General features: G+C 44.7%; 1 protein-coding gene across 2 annotated transcripts in view; it reads left to right on the top strand.

Moving 5' to 3' along the window:
* Nucleotides 1–21,748, top strand: part of CPPED1 (calcineurin like phosphoesterase domain containing 1) — a 131,527-nt gene that overhangs the window by 86,069 nt on the left and 23,710 nt on the right. Inside the window, exon 3 of one of the 2 annotated variants that reach the window (XM_040230698.1) lies at nucleotides 10,848–11,270. The exons of the other annotated variant lie outside the window; for it this stretch is intronic. Coding sequence (XP_040086632.1) covers nucleotides 10,848–11,270 — 423 coding nt within the window. The remainder of the gene's footprint in view (nucleotides 1–10,847; nucleotides 11,271–21,748) is intronic. 2 annotated transcript variants of the gene reach the window in all.

Raw genomic sequence — 21,748 nt, 5'->3', positions numbered from 1 at the left:
CTGACTCATTGGAAAAGACCCTGATGCTGGGAAAGATTGAAGGCAGGAGAAGGGAACAACAGAAGATGAAGTGATTGGATGGCATCACTGACTCGATAGACGAGTTTGAGCAAGATCCAGAAGTTGGTGATGGACAGAGAAGCCTGGTGTGCTGCAGTCCATGGGGTCACAAAGAGTTGGACATGACTGAGCGAGTGAGCTGAATGACTAGTGATGTTGAGCATGTTTTCACGGGTCTATAGCCCATTTTTATATCCTCTTTGAAGGTGTCGCTTGAGTCCTTTACCTACTCTTGTGTCAGGTTGTTTGTTTTGGTTGAGTTTTAGGAGTTATATATATATTCTGGATATTGTGTCTTATCTGATCCATAAGTTGAAAATATTTTCTGCCATTCTGTAGGTTGCCTTTTTACTCTGTTGATGTCTTTTGATGTACAAAAGTTTTTAATTGTCATGAAGTCTAATTTGTCTATTTTTTCTTATGTTACCTGTACCGATACATCAACTTTTATATTGAAAAAAAGCTTTTGATTTTTATCTCTAATCTATTTCTTCCCTAGTCTTTTCCATGTCAATAAATGACGTGGCTAACCTTCTACTTGCTCAGATGTCTGGGAATTATGTTTAATTCCTTCTCCTTCGTGTAGTCAATACAGCAAAGATTCCTTTAGTTTATACCTCCTAAATATCTCTTAAATCCTTCTACTTATACCTTCACTTCTTCTTTACCAGTATATAGAAATAAAGTTAATTTTTATATGTTGATTTTTCATATAATAACCAAGCTAATTTCCCTTATCAATTTTAAGAGGCTTTTTTCTTTCAAGATTTCTTAGGATTCTTCTATGGAGACAGTCCTCTCTTCTGAGAACAGATGGTTTTATTTCTTCTTTTCCAATCTGTATGCTTGTTATTTATTTTTTCTTACCATATCACACTGGTTAGCACTTCCAATATGATGTTGCACACAAGTGGTGAAGGCAGACATTCTTGCCTGGTTCCCAGTCATAAAGCATTACATATATGTTGGCTTTAGGTTTTTTACAGATGTCCTTTATCCAGTAAAGGATATCTATTTCTCTTCAGCTCAGAGGTTTTATCAATGTATTTTAAGGCTGATCTGAAGACAACAAGATAATCTCTTCTTTGATGAATATTGACAGTAATTAGTTACACGTTTCATAGTACCACATCATGTTAAAAATTCGAAGTCAATAAATGGTATAAATAGTATTTTGTTATCATTTTTATAATATTCTTTGCCTCCTGGTTTAATTTTAATTTATTGCATTAAACCTGTAAGAACGGTATTTTACGTGCACTTGAGCTCTCCACGCTGCCCTTGCCAGTCCCATGCACAGTTGCCGTTCGCATGCAGCAGGTGTGTGCTGACCTCGAGTGTCTGTTCGCTCAGGGGGTCTCTGTACCCACTTCTCAGCAGATGCCCCCTCATCCAGTTCCAGCCCAGAACAATCCTTCTCCTCTATTTGAGTCATTTGTTACAGTTCTTCCTTTGCCAGTGTCTTTTTGTTTTTCTCCCTCACTTCCTGTCTTCTTGGTAAAGCACAGAGCCTTGCTTAATAAGCATCTCACGGGCGCTCCAGATCCTTGGCCAGGCTTCCATTTTTTTCTCCTCCTGGTGCTCGTGAGGTTTGGCTTTGGGCTTTGCTACAATATTATGACTTTTTTAGGAAGCTGTGCTATAAGCTATGTTAATTCTAAGGTATTGTTGTTCTGACCCTAAAGAAAATTCTGACATCCACAAATGAGCGTGTTTAGCAAAATGCAGATGTTTTCATTCAATTGGGTTTTTTACCATCTAGAATTCACTCTTTCACTTTGAAATTCTTACCTAAAAATTATTCATATTCCTGGAGAATGTTTTCATTCCTTCAGAAATGATTTTCTTTCCCCTTTTTGGCCATACTGCCTGGCTTCTGGAATCTTAGTTCTCTAACCAGGGATGGAACCCATGCCCCGTGCAGTGGAAGCATGGAGTCCTAAGCACTGGACCTCCAGGGAAGTACCAAAAAATGATATACTGATTGCTATGTGTACACAGTTGGGTTACTGATAAAGAGGGAAGAAATAATACATTCAGGTCTGAGGCTAGAGGGAAGACAGATAACATTTTGCATACCTGTTTGTACCAAAGTCTGGAATCAATATGGTAGGAATTCTTACAGCTTCCCTGAGGTATGGGAATTTTCATTCCTATTTCTCACATGATGAGGCCAAGGCTCAGAGGACCTGGGTGACTAAGTCAAGGCCACACAAGGCTCTTGTAAAGGGCAAGAGCCAAGGTCCAAACCCAAGAGTCATAGGCTCCACATCAACACATTGCTTCCAAGTGGAGGTATAGAAAGTCCTAAAAAAGCTGCACAAGAGAGGCTCATCTTTTTTTTTTTCTTCAAACATTAACCTTTTTATTTTGTATTGGGGTATCATTTCAGTTCAGTTGCTCGGTCGTGTCCTATTCTTCACAGTCCCATGGACTGCAGCATGCCAGGCTTCCCTGCCCATCACCAACTCCTGGAACTTGCTCAAACTCTTGTCCATTGAGTTGGTGATGCCATACAACCATCCCATCCTCTGTCATCTCCTTCTCCTCTTGTCTTCAGTCTTTCCCAGCATCAGGGTCTTTTCCAATAAGTCAGCTCTTCGCATCAGGTGACCAAAGTATTAGAGCTTCAGCATCAATCCTTCCAATGAATATTTAGGACTGATTTCCTTTAGAATGGACTGGTTTGATCTCCTTGTAGCCCAAGAAACTCTCAAGAGTCATCTCCAACACCACAGTTCAAAAGCACCCATTCTTTGGTGCTCGGCTTTCTTTACAGTCCAACTCTCACATCCATACATGACTACTGGAAAAACCATAGCTTTGACTAGATGGACCTTTGTTGGCAAAGTAATGTCTCTTCTTTTTAATATGCCGTCTAGGCTGGTCATAGCTTTTTTTCCAAGGAGCAAGCATCTTTTAATTTCATGGCTGCAGTCACCATCTGCAGTGATTTTGGAGTCCAAGAAAATAAAGTCTGTCACTGTTTCCATTATTTCCCAGTCAGTTTGCCATGAAATGATGGAACCAGATGCCACGATCTTCGTTTTTTGAATGTTGAGTTTTAAGCCAACTTTTTCACTCTCCTCTTTTACTTTCATCAAGAGGCTTTTCAGTTCCTGTTTGCTTTCTGCTGTAAGTGTAGTGTCATCTGCGTATCTGAGGTTATTGATATTTCTTCCAGAAATCTTGATTCCAGCTTGTGCTTCATCCAACCGAGTATTTCACATGATATACTCCGCATATAAGTTAAATAACCAGGGTAACAATATACAGTCTCGACATACTCCTTTCCCAATTCGGAACCAGTCCATTGTTCCATGTCCAGTTCTGACTGTTGCTTCTTGACTTGCATACAGATTTCTCAGGACACAGGTAATGTGGTTTGGTATTCCCATCTCTTTAAGAGATTTTCCACAGTTTGTTGTGATCCACACAGTCAAAAGCTTTAGCATAGTAAATGAAGCAGAGGTAGATGTTTTTTCTGAAATTTTCTTGCTTTTTCTATGATCCACTGGATGTTGGCAATTTGCTCTCTGGTTCCTCTGCCTTTTTAAAATCCAGCTTGAACATCTGGAAGTTCTTGGTTCATGTACAGTTTAGCCTAGCTTGGAGAATTTTGAGCATTACTTTGCCAGTTTGTGAGATGAGTACAGTTGTGTGATAGTTTGAACATTCTTTGGCATTGACTTTCTTAGGGACTGGAATGAAAACTGACCTTTTCCAGTCCTGTGGCCACTAGTGAGTTTTCCAAATTTGCTGACATATTAAGTACAGCACTTTCACAGCATCATCTTTGAGAATTTGAAATAGCTCAACTGGAATTCCATCACCTCCACTAACTTTGTTCATAGTAATGCTTCCTAAGGCCTACTTGACTTGGCACCCCAGAATGTCTGAGTGATCACACCATCATGGTTATCTGGGTCATGAAGGTCTTCCGTGTATTCTTGCCACCTCTTCTTAATATCTTTTGCTTCTGTTAGGTCCATACCATTTCTGTCCTTTATTGTGCCCATCTTTGCATGAAATGTTCCCTTGGTATCTCTAATTTTCTTGAAGAGATCCCTAGTCTTTCCCATTCTGTTGTTTTCCTCTATTTCTTTGCATTGATCACTGAAGAAGGCTTTCTTATCTCTCCTTGCTATTCTTTGGAACTCTGCATTCAGATGAGTATCTTTTCTTTTCTCCTTTGCCTTTTGCTCCTCTTCTTTTCCCAGCTACTTGTAAGGCCTCCTCAGACAACCATTTTGCCTTTTTGCATTTCTTTTTCTTGGGGATGATTTTGATCACTGCCTCCTGTACGATCTTATGAACCTCCATCTGTAGTTCTTCAGGCACTCTTGTCTATCAAATCTAATCCCTTGAATCTATTTGTTACTTCCACTGTATAATCATAATGGATTTGATTTAGGTCATACCTAAATAGGTTGGGAAGATCCTTCAGAGAAGGGAAAGGCTGCCCACTCCAGTGAACCAAGAACTTCCAGATGTTCCAGCTGGATTTAGAAAAGGTAGAGGAACCAGAGAGCAAGTTGCCAATATCCATTTGATCATAGAAAAAGCAAGAGAATTTCAGCTTGCAACTGAATAACTATTGCTTTCACTTTTCTTTGGAATATCCTTGTTGTTTTCCCTACTTTTTAAAAATTATGTCTGAATTTGGCAATAAGGAGTTCTTTATCTGAGCCACAGTCAGCTCCCGGTCTTGTTTTTGCTGACTGTATAGAGCTTCTCCATCTTCGGCTGCAGCGAATATAATCAGTCTGATTTCGGTGTTGACAATCTAATGATGTCTACGTGTAGAGTTGTCTCTTGTGTTGTTGGAAGAGGGTGTTTGCTATAACCAGTGTGTTCTCTTGGCAAAACTGTTATTAGCCTTTGCCCTGCTTCATTTTGTACTCAAAGGCCATACTTGCCTGTTACTCCAGGTATCTCTTGACTTCTTGCTTTTGCATTCCAGTCCCCTATGATGAAAAGGACATCTTTTTTTCATGTTAGTTCTAGAAGGTCCTGTAGGTCTTCATAGAACTGTTGAGCTTCTTCAGCATTCATGGTTGGGGCATAGATCTGGATTACTGTGATACTAAATGGTTTACCTTGGAAACAAAGAGAGATCATTCTGTCATTTTTGAGATTGCACCCAAATACTGCATTTCAGACTCTTTTGTTGACCATGAGGGCTGCTCCCTTTCTTCTAAGGGATTCTTGCCGACAGTGGTAGATATAATGGTCATCTGAATTAAATTTGCCCATTCGAGTACATTTTAGTTCACTGATTCCTAACATGTCAATGTTCTTTCTTGCCATCTCCTGTTTGACCACTTCAAATTTGCCTTGATTAATGGACTTAACATTCCAGGTTCCTGTTGAATATTGTTCTTTACAGCATCAGACTTTATTTCTATCACCAGTCACATCCACAGCTAGCCATTGTTTTTGCTTTGGCTCCGTCTCTTCATTCTTTCTGGAGCTATTTCTCTGCCCTTTTCCAGTAGTACATTGGGCACCTACTGACCTGGGGAGTTCATCTTTCAGTGTCGTATCTTTTTGCCTTTTCATACTATTCATGGGGTTCTCAAGGCAGGAATACTGATATGTTTTATCAGTCTGTTCTCCAGTGGACCACATTTTGACACAACTCTCCACCATGACTCGTCCTTCTTGGGTGGCCCTACATGGCATGGCTCATAGTTTCATTGAGTTAGACAAGGCTGTGACCCATGTGATCAGTTTGGTTATTTTTTTGTGATTGTGGTTTTCATTATGTCTGTCCTCCGATGGATAAGGATAAGAGGCGGTATTGGGGTATAGCTGATTAACAATGTTGTGATAGTTTCAGGTGGATAGCTGGAGGACTCAGCCATACATAGACATGTATCCATTCTCCTCCCAGCCCCCCTCTCATCCAGGCAGGCACATAACATTGAGTAGAGTTCCATGTGCTATACAATAGGTCATTGTTCACATCCATTTTTAACCTAGCAGTGTGTACATGACCTTCCCAAACTTCCTAATCATCCCTTCCCCCTGGCAACCACAAGTTCATTTTCTAAGCCTGTAAATATTTCTGTTTTGAAGATACGTTCATTTGTGCCATTTCTTTTTAGATTCCAAGTATAAGGAATGTCATACAATATTTCTCCTTCTTGGTCTGACTTGTTTTGTTTAGTATGACACTCTGTTTTCATCCATGTTGCTACAAATCGCATTATTTCGTTCTGTTTTATGACTAATACTTCATTGTGTGTGTGTATATACACACACCACATCTTCTTTATCCATTGAGAGACTTGTTTCTGATTGAGGGGATCCAGGGAAGATGGGCTTCATGGGAATTATTTGTGATTGTCCAAGAGCAGCATCCTTCTGAAGTTTGGAAACAAACAGACACTATTATTATGTATATTCAGGCTCCTCCATCCATGGGATTTTCCAGGCAAGAGTACTGGAGTGGGGTGCCATTGCCTTCTCCAATTGAAGTATACCTATTATTATATATAATTCACAGCTCTTCACTATAAATTGCTTTCTAGACAAGGCCTCCTTTCCAAGTTCTGAATCAAGTCATTTGTTTGAGGTGCTCACTTTAAACTTCTCTGTGCATGGTCATTAGGTGCTTAAACATTCTTTGTGTCTGGCTTAGGCCGTGTGTGAAGCACTGTGATTAAATGTCTTTTGAAAATCAAGAATGGGAGAGATTCTGCACTCCAGTGTATTATAAAGTCCTCGTCCTGTGGATCAGGATGCTGTAATGAGAGTCCACACTCATAGCTGGAGCGCCAAGTTCAAGTCCCTCACTGGTTGTCAACTGAGTTTATACTCAAACAGTTTTTAGAACAGTGCCTGGCCTGGAGTAAGCACTCAGCAAATACTGGCTCGTGTTGAGCGTTAGAAAATATCCCCAAGTCAATGGAAAGGAGACAGTTGTGGTGGCTTTGGAGTCTTTTAGGAAATAGGTATGAAAAGTAGTGATAAATTGCTCTTGATTCATAGAGTCCTTTTGAGATGGTTTATCCCATTCAAAGTCATAAAGGATTCATCCTTTTTCCTGTGGTCATGTATGGATGTGAGAGTTGGACTGTGAAGAAGGCTGAGCGCCAAAGAATTGATGCTTTTGAACTGTGGTGTTGGAGAAGACTCTTGAGAGTCCCTTGGACTGCACGGAGATCCAACCAGTCCATTCTGAAGGAGATCAACCCTGGGATTTCTTTGGAAGGAATGATGCTAAAGCTGAAGCTCCAGTACTTTGGCCACCTCATGCGAAGAGTTGACTCATTGGAAAAGCCTCTGATGCTGGGAGGGATTGGGGGCAGGAGGAGAAGGGAACGACCGAGGATGAGATGGCTGGATGGCATCACAGACTCGATGGACGTGAGTCTGAGTGAACTCAGGGAGATGGTGATGGACGGGGAGGTCTGGCGTGCTGCGATTCATGGGGTCACAAAGAGTCGGACACGACTGAGCGGCTGAACTGAACTGAACTGAACCAGCGGTCTGTTCACTTGGTAAAAGAGCTGACCATTGGGGTATTAGAGGGCATTAGAATCAACACAGCACAGTCCAAGGTTAGCTAAGGAAGCAACGTCAGTCAATGGCCTCTTCAAATCAGGAGCCTCAGGGTCAGGCCAGACTAGTGACGAGGCAGATGTTGCCTACAGGCAAATCCCCAGCACCACCAAGGGAGAGGCTTCCTGGTCCCCATTGCCAGGCAGGACCTGCTCTTCTCCTCACCTGAGCTCTTACTGTGGGTCAGCCAGCCTTTCTCCAGAAAATTCCACTAACCCCAAGATTGGGATCCACTGGAAATACAGCCACCTGACTGGCCTCCCCAGAATCTTCTTTCATCCTTAGGATCCCGGAGCCAAGGATTTTTTAAAATTGTTTTTTTTTTAAAAATGAAAATAATAAGCTTTTAAAATTCTAATTTAAAAAAATTAATTTATTTATTTTTGGCTGTGCTGGTCTTTGTTGCTAGTTGTGGGGAGCAGGGGCTACTCTCTAGTTGTGGTGTGAGGGTTTCTCATTGTGATAGTCTCTCTTCTTGCAGAACGTAGGCTCTAGGGCACGCAGGTTCAGTAATTGCAGCACATGGGCTCAGTGGTTACAGTTCCCGGCCTCTAGAGCACAGGCTAGATAGTTGTCAGGCACAGGCTTAGTTGTTCCACAGCATGTGGAATATTCCCAGACCAGGTATCAAGCCCATGTCTCCTGCATTGGCAGACAGATTCTTTACCCCTGAGCCACCAGGGAAGCCCTAAAATTTAATTCTTTTTTAAAATGAAAATGATACATAAGCTTGCAAAAAGTGAGGAAGAAAGGAAGGAACTTCTAAAATATAGTATAAAGGGTTTTAAACCAAATATGAAAGTTTCCTTCACTTCCAATTCTGTTTCCTAGCTTTAACTGGAGTTAATAGTTTGCTTTGTATCTCTGGAAAAGTTCTATCCATAAGATATGAATATGTATAAGCCTTTCTAAAACGTGTGTAATTTTTACCCCTCTATGTCTTTCCTTTTTAATTTAATTTATATTACAGATCTTTCCAGAACATCAATATAGATCTACCTGTTTCTTTTTTTTTAAGTATTTTATTAGGATTAAACATAAAAATATTTCTGTGAGATATGGGAATTCTGAACTCTGAAGCATCTAACAACATAGCTAAAAGTAAGTGAACACCAGACTTGGCAAAATTATAAGGAGAAATGGATTGATCCATAATTACAGTGGGACCTAACCAAATCTTTCAGAAACTGATATAGATTCAATAGGCCAAAAGCAAAGAATAATGACATAGAAGATTTGAATCACCCCATTAACACATTTGATTGAGGGGAAATATAAGGGACTCCATGTTCAACAGTTAGAGAATGCACATTCTTTGCATACTCTCATGGGATATTTAGAAAAGCAGGCCTATACTTGGCCCTAAAGGAAATCTCAGGGCTTCCCAGGTGGCTTAGTGGTAAAGAATCCACCTGCCAAGCAGGAGATGCGGGTCTGATCCCTGGGTTGAGAAGATCCCCTGGAGGAGGAAATGATAACCCACTCCAGTACTCTTGCCTGGGAAATCTCATAGTGTCACAGAGTCAGACATGACTTAGCTACCTAACAGCAAAGGAAAGTTCACTACCGCTGATCTCCTTGTGGTTGTAATTGCTGAAATGACTTTGTCTTTTCCCTCTCTTTTCTTGCCTGAGTTGGTTCTCTCTTTCTCTCTCTCTCTCTCTCTCTCTCTCTCTGTCTCTCTGTCTAAGTCTCTAAGTCATGTCTGACTGTTCTGTGACCCCATGGAGGTCGGTAGCCCAATAGGCTCTGAGTTCTAGCAGTTCGTATTTCACATTTGCCTTTTTTCTGACCTTCTAGACTATACTTCTGCTTTATGGTCTTAGCTGTAATTGCTTTGTAAAGATTTTTCTGCTTTCTTTTTAATTCATGATGGAAATGGAATGTGGGGTATAATTTTCATCTGCTCGTGGCAGGATTTTTCAGGTGAGTTTTTAATCATCCCTTGTGAAGGTGGGCTGCTTTCTTTCACTGTTTTTCTTTTGCTGTCTTTGCAGGATGCTGAGCTTATTCCTGAGGACTATCAGGAATTCTGTTCTTTCCCCACTCTAGTTTTCTCAATCACTTTTAGTAATATCTGATACAGATAGGTGTGCTGCTGTAGTTTACTTGACAGAATATCTGACTGACCAGTTCAAAAGGAAGAGTTTGTATCTCTGACTCACAGCTCACCCCCGGGTAACTAAGTCAGTACCTTACACATCGTGGGTACTCGATAAATATTTGTTGAATATATTAGCACAAAAAGAAACAGATCCGAGGTTAAATTGGTCATTTCAAAACCCATTTATTAAGGCTTTTAAAACATTATTGCAGGGAGTGTGGAAGCCAGGAAGCTGAGGAAGGGGGGAACCTCACAGTCATCTCCGTGATGACTCTGGAGTCCCAGGGGGAATGTGCTTCATCTTAGGGCACTGAGCCTCTGCACTCTTAGACACTATTGTATGCGTGGAAAGTCACTTCAGTTGTATCCAACTCTTTGCAACCCTGTGGACTGTAGCCTGCCAGGCTCCTCTGTCCATGGGATTCTCCAGGCAAGAGTACTGGAGTGGGTTGCCATGCCTTCCTCCAGGGGATCTTCCCAACCCAGGGATCGAACCTGCGTCTTTCTGCGGCTCCTGAACTGCAGGCAGACTCTTTACCACTGAGCTACCTGGGAAGCCCCTAGACACTGTCAGTAGAATATAAAATACGTCTTCCTCCATAAGAGGGAGGTTTGACAGGATGCACAGGCCAGTTGATGTAGCCATTTGGATTCAAAAATTTTCCCATAAAGGTGGTCACACAGTCTGCAGAGTCATGTGTATTGTGAAAAAAAGAAAAAAGAAAAATACCTGTTGTTGGAGATTAGCATTCACAACTGTGTCCACACACCTCAGGGGTGCAGTTGATGACCCCTTGAAGCAGGGCAGAAACTATTTCTATTTATTTTCTAAATAAAAGATAGAAATTCAGCTTCACTAATATTTACAATTAGAATGAGCCTGTACCATCAGCTCAGTCAGCAACCTTGGGTCAGGTGGCCACCTAGCTGCTGAATGTCCATGGGAAGGGGGACAGAGGTTCCCCACCTCACATATTGATTTGTTTTTAGCATGAGTGCTCTTTGTAGTTTCCATGGGTCCCGTTGAGTGGATTTCTAGATTATTCTCTCTTATTTGATGTTAGCAACGTCAGAAACAGCCTCGGCCGTTTCAGAACAGGGCCCTCTCTTGCAGGGAGGCCCTGGCGGAAGGAGCAGACAGAGGACCTGCAGCGGGTACTCAGTACCGTGGACAGAGACATCCCCCTGGTGCTGGTCAGCGGCAACCACGACGTGGGCAACGTCCCCACCCCCGAGACCATCGCGGAGTTCCAGCGGACTTGGGGAGACGACTACTTTAGCTTCTGGGTCGGGGGTGTCCTGTTCCTCGTTCTCAACTCCCAGTTCCTGTACGACGCCTCCAGGTGCCCTGCCCTGAAGCAGGAGCATGACCACTGGCTCGACCAGCAGCTGCGCACCGCGAGACAGCGCACCTGCCGGCACGCCGTGGTCTTCCAGCACATCCCGCTCTTCCTGCAGAGCATCGGCGAGGACGACGACTACTTCAACCTCACCAAGTCCGTGCGGAAGGAGATGGCCGATAAGTTCGTGGAGGCAGGTAGGCCCAGGGCTGCGGGGAGGGGGCGGGGCGGTGGGGAGAGCCTGGTCTGGAGAGGAGGCGTCCAGATCCTTCTCCAGGCCGAGGGGAGAGAGGGCGGGGCCTTGGACTGAACTGGGTTCTCACCCAGCTCTGCCACTGGTGGCCGCGTGACCTTAGCCTGCGAGCTTCAGCTTCCTCGTCTGTCAAGTTGGAACAGCGGAGGCAGCTCTCGCAGGATGGCTGTGACGCTTCAGTGAGAAGACGGCCCCGACTGCCTTAGAGCAGCCCGCTCGCTGAGGGCTAAGCTGTAACTGCTCACTGCTGAGAATGGGGACCCTGAAGGCTGGGGGTATGGGAGGGGTTTCTGAGTGTGGCTGTAGGTGCCCCAGGCGAAGGCAGGGCCAGGGTTATCTTTTCTTATTGCTCTGGGAAGCAGGAGTTTGCCCAGGGGCAGACGATGTTTAAGAGCCACACTTCCTACCGGGATTAGATGTAACCCAGGGAAATCCTGGGACCTGGCTACAGAGCAGGTCAGGGAGCCTCATCCCTGTTCCTTTATTAGATGGACCGAGTTCTCCTCCAGAAGCAGGTGAAGAAATCTATTTAGTTTGATCTTACCCTGCTATGACTTTCAAGCTAATCATGCACATGGCTGTTACTCGTGTGCAGGCACACACACACACAGTGAAGCTGCCCTACCCCCACAGATCTCCAGTCCCGGTGGCACCGTGTGCCTCACCAGCCCGCACAGCTCATTTCTCCTCCCGGGAGCCCCTGCAGTTTCCCTTTCCTGAGAAGTGGCGCATTCTCAGCTCATTCCCTGTATTACCAGTGACTTGGCAGGATTCCAGTTGTGACAACTGTTATGTCTCTTGTTTTGGCCCTAATGCCTCCTTTCAGATCCTTCCAAGAGTGTACTTCATCAAATTCTTCTAAAATTTAAATACATTCTTTTATTTGCTAGAGTGTAGGGAGGAGGATTCATGGCAAACAGATGGGGAAACAGTGGAAACAGTGGCTGACTTTATTTTTCTGGGCTCCAGAATCACTGCAGATGGTGATTGCAGCCATGAAATTAAAAGACGCTTATTCCTTGGAAAGAAAGTTATGACCAACCTAGACAGCATATTAAAAAGCAGAGACATTACGTTGCCAACAAAGGTCCACCTAGTCAAGGCTATGGTTTTTCCAGTGGTCATGTATGGATGTGAGAGTTGGACTGTGAAGAAAGCTGAGCGCCCGAAGCATTGATGCTTTTGAACTATGGTGTTGGAGAAGACTCTTGAGAGTCCCTTGGACTGCAAGGAGATCCAACCAGTCAGTCCTAAAGGAGATCAGTCCTGGGTGTTCAGAAGAGCTGACTCATTGGAAAAGACCCTGGTGCTGGGAAAGATTGAGGGCAGGAGGAGAAGGGGATGACAGAGGATGAGATGGTTGGATGGCATCACTGACTTGATGGACATGGGTTTGGGTGAACTCCGGGAGTTGGTGATGGACAGGGAGGCCTGACATGCTGCGGTTCATGGGGTCGCAAAGAGTCAACCACAGCTGAGCAGCTGAACTGAACTGAAGGAGAAGGAAGTGGTCTAACCCAGTAGCAAACATTCATTAAAAAAAAAAAAATCCCTATCTAGTGGGAAGCTGCTATATAACACAGGGAGCCAGCCTGGGGTTTTGTGATGACCTGGAGGGGTGGGAAGCTCAAGAAGGAATTATAATTATGACTCATTCACCTTGTTGTATGGTTGAAACCAATACAACATTATAAAGCAGTTATCCTCCAATTAAAACAAAAAGATCAGGAAAAAAGGGAAAAAATAAAAATACTACCTCACAATAAACTGTAGCCCACCAGGCTCCTCTGTTCATGGGATTTTCCAGGCAAGAATGCTAGAGTGGGTAGCCATTCCCTTCTCCAGGGGATCTTCCCCACCCAGGGTTTGAACCAGGGTCTCCTGCGTTGGCGTGCGGATTCTTTACCATCTGAGCCCATATAATTATGACACGTTCGCGTTATTGTGTGGCAGAAACCAGCACAACATTGTAAAACAGTTATCTTCCAATTAAGATAATATAAGATCAGGAAAAAGAAGGGAAAAATAAAAACACTACCTCACAATAAAAGCCTTTATGACATGAAAAAAAAACACAACTCCTGACACTCTTTTCATCTTTGAGCATTAAATGTGTTCACATTTACTTGCAGGAAGGACAATAGGCCCTTCTCTCTTTTGGAGACATTTTACAAAAAGCTTGCATAATTGGCGACATTTTCCAACTCTTCCATGGAGATGAAGTTGGAAAACTTTTATTAAGGCCTTTGAAATTTTCTGCCATGCTTGAGTTGGTGCAGAGAACCGTTGCTGATGACAAGGAAATGAAGTGTCAAGATGGCAGCAGCACCCCCGCGGAAACCGCTTTGTAACAGAGAGTGATGCCAGCGAGAGCGCTTTATGCCACTGAAACGATCCCTCTCATATCAAATGTTAAGCCATGCGAATGCCATCCCCGTGGCTGCTCTTTGTCCTGTGTCCTCGGCACCCACACCCTTGAGTGGCGTGTGGTTCTGGGTTTTTCATCCTTCGTAGGACGAGCATGGGCAGCCCATGAACACCCCCAGATACTGAGAGTGGAGACACTTCCAAAGAGGGAGCCCCGCCCCCCAACTCTCACAGGTCGAGGAAAGCCTGCTGCCTGCCCACCAGGAACCCCAGACGGTGGCACTGAGTCTGGGATGCACCAGCCTCCTCGCGCGTCAGGGCTGCAGCTCCCCTGAGCTCAGGGAGGGCTTGACGGTGCACCCAGAGCTGGTCTGTGTCTCAGGGGTGGGCTCCAGTTCCCCCAGCTCACAGAGACACATGTACCATCAGAACAGCATTGTATTAATTTGGAGCAGGGCTGAAACCGTCCCCCTCACCCCAGCAGTCTCTCCCTGTAGGCCGAACAACATGGAAGGTCAAGTTATAATCAGGGTTAGATCTTGCTAAGCACAAGACAGAGCAGACGAACTGGTTTTCTTACTTGCTCTTTTTTTAAAAAAAAAATTGAAGTATAATTGATTTACAATGTTGTGTTAGTTTCAGGTATATAACATTGTGATTCAGTATTTTGGGGGCCTATACTGCATTATAAGTTACTGCAGGATATGGGATATAATTCCCTGTTCTATACAGTATATCCTCATTACTTACTCCTTTCATATATAGTGGTTTGTCTCTGTTAATCCCATACCCCCTAATTTGTCCCTCTTCTTTCCCTTTTGGTAACACAAGTTTGCTTATTGTGTCTGTAAGTCTGTTTCTGTTTTGCATATACATCCATTTGTATTATTTTTTAGATTCCACGTACACGTGATATCATATTGTATTTGTCTTTCTCTGACTTATTTCACTGGGCATAATAGTCTTTAGCTTCATTCACATTTTGCTGCTGATGGTAGTGTTTCTTTTTCATGGCTGAGTAATATTCCATTGTTTCTGTGTGTGTGTGTGTGTGTGTGTGTGTGTATGTGTGCACGTGTTTGTGTTTGTATGTATATGCCACATCTTCTTAATCAAATCATGTGGTGCTGGTGCTGGGCACTTGAGTTGCTTCTTACATCTTGGCTGTTGTTAATAATCTTTATCAGCTCGTAATGGCATCAGGCACGGGAACCCTGGTGGATTCACCTCTAGTTTCGGGCCTTGTTGCCCAGGAAGACTGATACCTCCTGTGCCTTTAATCCTACCTCTTTAATATCTCTCCAGCCTGTCCGCTTCTTTAGGCCACCACTGCCTCGCATCTGGGTTGTAAGCAATAGTGCTGAGTTCCTGGCCCACTCTTGCTCCATCCTGGCCCATTCTCCACCTATAGCCAGACGGGTGTGTAGCCCCACAGCATCTACCCTTCTGAGGCCTCTCACCCTTAGGATAAGACCTCACTCTTCACCACTGTCTCTGCCTCTTCCATTTCATCAGGCCAACGCCATCTCACCTTCTGCACAAGGAGTCCCCAGCCCCACCCACTGGGTTCTTCTCCAGCTTCCCTTGTTTCCAGTGCATTTGTAGGTGTCGAAGCCCCCTAGACTTGGAGCTCCCTGAGTGCAGGGGAGGCCTGGCCCAGGTCTTAGCTCGTAATGAATGCTTCATTGGTGTTTGTGGAATGAGAGAGGAACTGAACCTTTGCCTCAGGCTCCTTCCCTCAGTGGCCAACCAGCCCAGCGGCTGATCAACCCAGCTCGTTTCTCTGTTTAGCACCCACCACGTGCCTGCTGGAAGGCCAGGTCCCGCTCCATGGAGCTCCTGCATGCAGCCTCTGTGTGGTGTGTTCCAAGTGTTAGGCAAGTGTTCTAAGTTTGGTCCTTCCGTCTTGGGTGAGGCCATGCGTGTGACTGTGTTCTGACCCCCATACTCGCTTTCCAGGCTCACCTCGCAGTCGATTGCTCTCTTCCCGAGTGGCCCCTTGCTGTTCCACCAGGCAACCCCTTCATGTGTGAACAGGCTGCTCTTCTTGGTCACTGGCCTTGCAGTCTTCCCCTAGACCTGCTCTACCAGGGAGAAGCAGAAAGAAGGGTGCCCTTCCTGCAGTCACCTGCCAATTGGCGTGGCTTCCCAAACCAGGCCCTTTGCCTAATGACCTTTCAAACTCAGAACAAGGCGCAGGCACCGCTGGGCAGAGAGAGAGATCAGATGTAGTCACAGCTCCGTGGCAGCCTGGGTGGCCTACTGGGTTTGGGAGCACAGGTAGGTGGGCTGCTATGGGGAATGCAGGCCCCCACGACTCATTGATGCAGGAGATCACTCAGGTCACAGCCACGTGATTCTGGAACTCATTTCGGAAAGCCAGCAGTTCAAATGACATTTTGTGAAATTCATTAACTTAAAGACCATGATCAAATTGGGGGTGATGATGACAGATGGTATTTAATACTGCCTCCAGCTTTTTTATCCCCCCCAGCAATATTATTCCCTAATACTATTTCAGTCTCATTTATCTCCATGTGCTAAAATGCCAGTCCTCAAAAATATGTCAAAAGCTCATCAGAATATCAGGGTAGTTTTTAATTATGATAATTGTGTTGTTATAAAATATCCTTTTAAAGAGCACACCCCTCCTCAAACCACCACTTGGAGGTAACACCCAGCTTCCTTCCAGCAAGCTTAATGAATAATTCTGAATCATTGTGTGGGATGAATAAATGATTTAATAATGAGCATCAACAATCATCTCACATTGTGGCATTAATTTCCTAAATGGGATGAGGTAAATGAGGAGGAGGGGTGTTACTATATAACGGGCCACTGCGTGTGTAGGGATGCTCTCTGTGAATCAAAGCCTTGAGCTTCCGAACTCAGGTTGCCCTAGAAACGGATGCATTCTGTTTCTCCTTTTGAAGCTCAAAAAAAAAAAAAAAAGAGAGAGAGAGAGAGAAAGTCTTTGTATGATCTGGAAAAGTTGTCAATAGCCAGGACAAATAAATAGTTTTCAGGGCCGGACAGTTGCACAGGTGTGAAGCGGCACTGTTATTTCCCGCCTTCATTCACTCTGCCTGAGGATAGTTAATTTCATCACTTCCATGGGATGTAGAAATTGGTCTTCCCCTTGATTCACCTTGGGGCTTCCCTGGTGGCTCAGCTGGTGAAGAATCTGTCTGCAATATGGGAGACCTGGGTTCGATCCCTGCGTTGGGAAGATCCCCTGGAGAAGGGAAAGGCTACCCACTGCAGTATTCTGGCCTGGAGAATTCCATGGACTGTATAATTTATGGGTTCACAAAGAGTCAGACACAATTGAGCAACTTTCACTTTCTTTCACTTAATTCACCTGATACTTCGTTGGAGTTGCAAGGGCAGAAGATGATAGAATCTTAGTCGAGACCCTTGGCCATTGTCTGTACCCCTTATGCCTTTTTCAGCAGAGAGTTAATGTGTGACCCAGTTAATAACAGATTTTAATTTAAAAACTCAGTCTTTAAAAAAAAAAGTCTAGCTCTTTCGTTGACCCTGCTTCGCTTGATGTCTTGATACCTTTTCTTTTCTTCATTCTCCACACAGAGATTAGAACTGTGTAGTAGAAAGCCCAGAGCGAATTTGGCAATTATGAAAAATTTCAGTAAGTTGATCTTTCCTGTAAAAGATAATGAGTAATTTCACAGAATTATAGTTTCATCTCTATTTATGCAAAAAAAAATGGAGCGAGAGATCTTAGCCCATGTAATATTATGGTGTTAGAATTTCAAAGTTTTAAAGAACAAAAAGGTCAGGTTTCCAGGGTCTGCTTCACAGGAAAAATGAAACATCAAACCCTGCTCTGACATCTAATACTGGGTTGTATTGAAATTATTTCTTTCCATCCTGCTTCCTCCAGAAAATGGAGTCCCTGCTTTATTCATCTCTGTAAACCCAGCTCCTAGCCAAGATTATCACTTAGTAGCCACTCAGTAAGTAAACATGAAATTGAGTTAAACTTGGTTCACATTTACCCATCAGTGGAATCATAGGTAATGTGCATATTATCTCTTGACTGGTATTTACCAGCAGATTTGCCCTGCACATGGTCAGACAGTGAACATTTTGGGCTGTGGTCTCTGTAAAGTGAAAGTGTTCATTGTATCTGACACTTTGCAACCCCATGGACTGTAGTCTGCCAGGCTCCTCTGTCCATGGGATTCTCCAGGCAAGAATACTGGAGTGGGTTGCCGTTCCCATCTCCAAGGGATCTTCCCAACCTGGGGATCGAACCCAGGTCTCCTGCATGGCAGGCAGATTCTTTACCATCTGAGCCTCCAGGGAAGCCCTGCCGTCTCTGTACCGACCTCTCAACTTGGCCTCTGTAATGTGCAAATAGCTACCAGTGGTACCTCAGCAAATGAGTGTGACTGGATGCCAGTAAAACTTTATTTACACAAACAGGAGGTGGGCCTGAAGGCCATAGATTTTCCATCCTTGGCTTAGAGAAACGTTCCCAGTACAGTGTGAGACACTTTCTCTCCCTTGAGACCTTGTCAGCAATGTGCACACATCTAATTCCAGTCTGCTTCAGGTCACAACTGCCAGTTCCCTGAAGAGTTTGCCCAGAAGGGGCCCAGACTCCTCAGTGGAGGGCCTGCCTGGGTGTGGCTCATCCTACTGGAGGCCCAGGGTGTAGGGGGGAGGGTGGGAGGGTTCCTGGGGCACTTGCATGCTTTTGTAACATATGTTAGGAAAAAACTGTAGCTAACTCATCAAGTGAAAGAAAAATAACATGCCAAGTAGCATGGGTAATAGGCAGGTAAAGCCGAATTTGTGGTGGTGGTACAAGGGGTGGCGGGTTCTCAAGGTGCCCCGAGGCCCTGTAACCTCGCAGGTCAGCGGGCAGGCTGTGGCTTCAGACAGACCTGCACTCAAGTCCTTTGGTGCCACTCCCAACCCAGTTGCTATTGTTGTTTAGTTGCTAAGTCTTGTCTGACTCTCTGCGACCGCGTGGACTGTAGCCCACCAGGCTCCTCTGCCCATGGGATTTCCCAGATGAGGATACTAGAGTGGGTTGCCATTTCCTTCTCCAGGGGATCTTCCCGACCCAGGTTTGAACCCAGGTCTCCCGCATGGACAGATGGATTCTTTACCACTGAGCCACCAAGAAAGCTCTTTCCCCAGCGAAATAGCTTCCTGTAATCTGCTGAACATCTTTCTGGCTTGGTTTACTCCCGTGTTAAATGGGGCTACTCATCCTGGCCTCACAGGTATCTCTTACACAGGGTTGGAGTGAGAATCAGGTAAAGGGAGGCGTGTGTAAGAGCACGCAGCACCGCGCCTAGGACACGGCCTCTGCTTGATGAAGGGTGGTGCGTCCTTATCGGACCCGGACCAGAGTGTGCGCCCACAGCAGGCAATAGCTGTACCCGGGGTCGGCTTCCTCCTTTTGTTAGAGCTTTCCTCCCCACCCCCATCTCCCCCGGGGCTGGCAGGAGCGGGCAGCTTCTTCTTGGGAGGATGTTGGTGAGTGTGTACAAAGCAAGGGGAGGCACGTCGAGTGTGCAGACTTACCAGCAGTTGCCCAAGATAACTTCACATATTGGAAAAGGAAGAGGAATTAGCAGCTCTCTTCAGAATACAAACTAAGGAAGTGAAACTAGACTAGAAGCCTCTTGGCTTCTGGGCTGTGCAGAAAGTAGACTATCTCAAGGAGGGTTTTCAGAGCGAACGAGGAATACACACTTTTCAGCTTCTTAGTAAGTGCGTATTGGTCGAAGAGGCTGGGAGGCACTGAACTAGATGGTAAATTCCTATGGAATGTAGTGAGAGGATTTGACTCTGCATTTGTTTGTTTTTTAAACACGCACCTCCACCAGTTAATGTGCTGGTAAACACACCTGGGAAGGTGTAATCTCATAGTCAGATTTTTCTGAATCCAGGAAATGGATCCACAGGCAATGGCCATCATCAAACAGTGCTCTCTGTTTTTAATGCCGTAAAACAAAAACAAGCTATCTTAATGGTTCATTTCATCTTCCAGGTTGGTCTGCTTTACGTTTTAATCAGTTCACCATAAAACCTCATGCTTTAGTCATTTGATGTCTGTGTCTCCCTCACTATAAACCGAGATAAAAGACCAACTGCGGAAGCTACATCTGGTGCAAAGTAATGGATTACATTTCTCACTTCGGAGGTATCCTTAACAGTTGGGCTAATTAAAGTTAAAATCAAATCCTGATGGTAAATATTTATAAATTGCGAATCTGGCATACGTAAATGTGTGCTGCTGATTCCCAAAGTTAAGTCAGCATCTATCCACTCAGCAAATATCTTGGGCCCTGTGCTGGGCACCCAGGACAGGAATGCTGGGCACCCAAAAGAGAGTGCTGTATCTCACCTTCAAACTGAAAATTCAAAATCTTGTTGGGAAACCCCATTGTGATATTTCCAAAAGGAGCCACAAGTACAGGGGAAACAGCTGTGTCTGTTTAAGCTTATGAAGTCAAAATATTATAGCTGGTTTTTTTTGGGGGGTCATGTTTTTAAAATAGCAATTAGTGTCATTTTCAAATGAGCAGTGGGATTCCTGTGTAAAATTGAAATGTCCCTCACTTAGCTCAACACTCTTACTTCCTATACTAGTTTAAGTAATTTTTTCTTTACTGGACTTGCTTTCATTTAAAAGGCACTTTCCCCCACTGTGGCTAACACTGCATGCATGCTAAGTCGCTTCAGTCATGTCTGACTCTATGCGATCCTATGGACTATAGCCCACTGGGCTCCTCTGTCCATGGGATTCTCTAGGCAAGAATACTGGAGTGGGTAGCCATGCCCTCCTTCCTTCAGAGGATCTTCCCGACCCAGGGATCGAACTCACATCTCTTGTGTGTCCTGCGTCGGCAGGCAGGATTTTTACCACTAGCGCCACCTGAGAAGCCCCATGACTAACAGTATGTGGTGAAAATTTAGAATATTTCTACGTAAAATAAGCTGGAGGGGATTTCCCTGGTGGTCCAGTAGCTAAGACTCCATGCTTCCAATGCAAGGGGGCCCGGGTTCCATGCCTAGTCAGGAACTAGATCCCACATGCCACAACTAAAGAAGCCATGAGACACAAGAAAGATGGAGAATCCTGCATGCCACAGCTAAGACCTGGTATAGCCAAGTAAATACATATTTATATGTAGATTTTTAAAGTTGGAAATTGCTTTAGTTAAGGTTTATAATTTTACTTAATGGAAGTGTTTGCCTGTTGATGATTTAAATAGAAGTAAAGACCAGGACCGAATTTGGAAAAGCCTCCTCTGCCCTGTTGTCACAGCCCAGGGTCCCGTGACCGCGTCTGCAGACCAGGTGAGGAACCCAAGCATGCAGCAGTGAGGACCCTGGGTCTGTTTCAGATTTAGATTGCAGACATGCAGGAGGAAGGAAAAGAGCTTCTCTTAAGTGTCTCCTTTATTCAAGGCACTCCCCCGCACCCTGGGGGAAGTGCAGGTGAGGAGTCCTTGCAGGGTCTTGCTGGGTGGGAAGGCAGGCGAGTGAGTCCTGGCCAGAATAATGCTGCTCTAGCCTCCTGCTGGGTGGGGCCTGTGGTGGTCTGTCTCCCTCGGGGGCTGTCACCTTACATCCTAACGTTGCTCCCTCCGTGATGCCACTGAAAGGGAAAGTCACTCAGTCATATCTGACTCTTTATGACCCAATGGACTAAACAGTCCATGGAATTCTCCAGGCCAGAATGTTGGAGTAGGTAGCCTTTCCCTTCTCCAGGGGATCTTCCCAACCCAGGGATCTAACCTAGGTCTCCCACATTGCAGGTGGATTCTTTACCAGCTGAGGCACAGGGGAAGCCCAGCAATACTGGAGTGAGTAGCCTACTGAATGATGCCACTGAACGCACCCAGTAGAGCCGTTTTTCCCCTGAAAAAGGCAGAAGGTGCACAAGCTCCTTGCGAGCCATGGCTGATACTCAGAGTTTTTTTAATGGCTCGTGTTATTGCTGGTGGCTGTGTTCATTATCCTTGCAGCCTACACAGCACCCCTCAGGGTGCTGGCTTTCTCAACATT

Source organism: Oryx dammah, unplaced genomic scaffold, assembly GCF_014754425.2.
Source record: "Oryx dammah isolate SB20612 unplaced genomic scaffold, SCBI_Odam_1.1 HiC_scaffold_2, whole genome shotgun sequence".
Taxonomy (NCBI): Eukaryota; Metazoa; Chordata; class Mammalia; order Artiodactyla; family Bovidae; genus Oryx; species Oryx dammah.
Note: the sequence above shows the minus strand (reverse complement) of the source record. Positions and strands in the feature narration are given on the sequence as shown.